The sequence below is a fragment of the Salpingoeca rosetta genome (assembly GCF_000188695.1).
Source record: "Salpingoeca rosetta unplaced genomic scaffold supercont1.37, whole genome shotgun sequence".
NCBI lineage: Eukaryota > Choanoflagellata > Craspedida > Salpingoecidae > Salpingoeca > Salpingoeca rosetta.
In genome coordinates, this window is record NW_004754897.1 from 192,722 (window position 1) to 195,768 (window position 3,047).

Consider the following 3,047-nt stretch of genomic DNA (forward strand, 5'->3'; position numbering starts at 1 on the left):
ACACACATAATACATGCACAATACACATAATTCACACACATCATACATACACATAATACACACACATAATACACACACATGTAATACACACACACATAATACACACACATAATACACGCACACACCAACCACTGCAAACGTACATGGGTTGTCGTGCATGTTGGCGAAAATGTCCTCTGCGCGCATTGTTGGGCGCGAGGGCGTTTCCTGTCCCGTCATGTCGTAATGCCTGCAGGCAACGGGATGGTGGTGGTGGTGGTGTTTGTTGGATGGGCGAATGGCAATCCGTAAGGGGCGAGGGGAGGAGTATGAGAACGGAGAAGAAGGAAGAGAGGAATGGGAGAGGGACGGGACGGGAAGAGAGAAGAGGGGAGGGAAAGCAGAAAGGAACACGAGGAGCAGGGGATGCAGTGCTTGCAGCGGCAAACATCTTACTGAAACACATCGCGACAGCAAAAAGGCACAAGCACACACACACACGAAAACAAAACACATAATTCACACACATCATACATACACATAAAACACACACTCACACACTCTCACACACACACTCTCTCACTCTCACTCTCACTCACTCTCACTCTCCCACACACACACACACACTCACACACACACATGGCGTTGCTACTCCACTATACCTTCGCTTCTGGTCGTCCGAGAGAATTTCATATGCCTTGTTGACGGCTGTTGAAGGCAAGAGAAATGGTGTGTGCGCGTGTGTATGACGTCAGCACAGACACATGTACGCAGAGGGGTGCAGGTGCGTATCATCATCATCATCATCATCATCATCATCATCACCTTTGAATGCCTGGTCCGCCTTGGGTGCGGGGTTCTTGTCGGGATGAAGGCGCAGCGCGAGCTAAGAGATGGTCGCATGATGGCAATGATGAATTCGTGACTTGGTTGATGGATGAGAGGGATGGATGAGATGGACGGTTACTCTCTGACACGAACACAAAAGGTCACACGCACACACACACACACACACACACACACACACACACACTCACACACACACACACACGCATACACACACACACACACACACGCACGCACGCACACACATGCACGCACGCACACACATGCACGCACACGCACGCACCTTTCTGAATGCACGCTTCATAGTCTTTGCGTCTGCGCGCCTGTCGACACCAAGACGGTCATAGAGGTTCTTGGACTGCAGGACTTGACGCACCGCCGCCGCTTGCTCGGCTGTGAACGGCCGTGACGGCGGCCTGATGGCGGCGATGGTGATGGTGATGATGATGGTGATGATGGTGGTGGTGATGATGGTGGTGGTGATGATGGTGGTGGTGATGATGATGATGACAATGGTGGTGGTGATGATGATGATGACAATGGTGGTGGTGGTGATGATGATGACAATGGTGGTGGTGGTGATGATGATGACAATGGTGGTGGTGGTGATGATGATGACAATGGGTGAGAAGAGGAAGGGTAGTGGGTGCCACGTGTTGTGTAAGATGAGGTGGACACGTTTGTGACATGGCGATGCGCGCAACCCACCTTCACAACCACCGCGACCCCCCAACCTTCAACACCACCAACACCACGATCATCATGGCTCACGCTTGTCGCTGCTCGCGGTATGTCGTGGTTGTCGTCTTTTCCTCCGCGCGAAACGCCGTGCGACGATAACGCATTCCTGCACCCATCAACACACGCGCACACACACACACGCATACGTTTGATTTCTGTGAGGATGGCAGCAGAGCGTTCTTTCTGCTTGAATTGAAACACACATTCACACACTCATACATTCACACATACACACTCACACACACACACACGTGCATACACACGCACACTCACAAACAAATGCATACACGCACTCACCGTCTGCTGCTGCCGCGCCACTCGTCGGCGCTGTGCTGCTGGCTTGCGCACCGTCCGACCCGCTCGCTGCCTTCTTCTGCTTCTCCTGAATAATCTTGATCAGCGCTGCCAAGACACACGCACGCACGCACACACACATGCACGCATGGAGTCGTTAGACGAGGGGAAAACCGGCAGGCAGGTCAGCAAGCACACAGTACACAAATACACACGCGCACAGCAATTCACACTGGCAGAGCAGACAAACGTACGCATGTACATGCACACACACACACCACCTCCCCAAGCGAACTCAAACCAACCAACCAACCAACCAACCAACCAACCCCCCCCCCCACCCACACACACACATACACACATACACACACATACACACACATGCGCGCACTCACTCTCTGCCTGGTGCACGTCCGTGTCCTTCATGTTTGCGGCCTTTTTCGCAAAGCGAAGGGCATCGTCCAGGCGTCCGGCGCTCATATGCGAGCGCGCGCGCTGGATGCACTGCTGTGCTGCCTCGCGGTTCATGCTGATGACGGTCGCAGACTTGCTTGCCAGTTGCAATCAATCGAGCGAGTCAAAACAAAAAGGGCCGGGCGCTGCGACGTAGCCTAAGGTTTCCTTGGTGGTGCTAACGTAGTTGTTGATGTCTCTTAAGATTGACGTCCTTGCTTTCAGCAGCAACAACAACCCCTGCAACAACACCCACAGACATTAACAACCACCACAAGAGGCTGCTGTCCCAGACGGCAGGACATGTGATGCGTGCCGTGAGTCCGTCATTGTAGGACAACGAACCACACAGCGGTAGCAGCAGCGAGCAACGCACACAACCATACACACACACACACACACACACACACACACACACACACACACACACACACACACACACACACACACACACATCCGACACCCACAATCTCATCACATGCCACCTCATATCCAACACACCACCACCACACACGTTGCTCTTCTTCTCTTCCTCTTGTTGCCTTGTTTTGCAAATTGCACCAACAGCCGACTGCAATTGGCAAAACAACCACAGCCAGCAACAGCAGCTGAGACAAGCGAGTGGTCCTTCCTTCCTTCCACCCGCTCTCGCTCACCTCTCTCAATAATCTCTCTTACCTTCCCCCTCCCCCTCGCACACACACACACACACACACACACACACACACACACAC

General features: G+C 52.9%; 1 protein-coding gene across 1 annotated transcript in view; it reads right to left on the reverse strand.

Annotated features, from left to right (window-relative positions):
* PTSG_10855 (uncharacterized protein) overlaps positions 1–2,856 on the reverse strand; it is a 5,304-nt gene extending 2,448 nt beyond the window's left edge. Inside the window, exons 1-8 of the mRNA XM_004988179.1 lie at positions 2,828–2,856; positions 2,256–2,594; positions 1,864–1,968; positions 1,597–1,672; positions 1,109–1,241; positions 805–865; positions 642–687; positions 144–229 (exon numbers count right to left, since the gene is read on the reverse strand). Of these exons, the coding sequence (XP_004988236.1) occupies positions 144–229; positions 642–687; positions 805–865; positions 1,109–1,241; positions 1,597–1,672; positions 1,864–1,968; positions 2,256–2,388 (640 nt within the window). The 5' untranslated portion in view covers positions 2,389–2,594; positions 2,828–2,856. The remainder of the gene's footprint in view (positions 1–143; positions 230–641; positions 688–804; positions 866–1,108; positions 1,242–1,596; positions 1,673–1,863; positions 1,969–2,255; positions 2,595–2,827) is intronic.
* Positions 2,857–3,047: the final 191 nt, after the last annotated feature.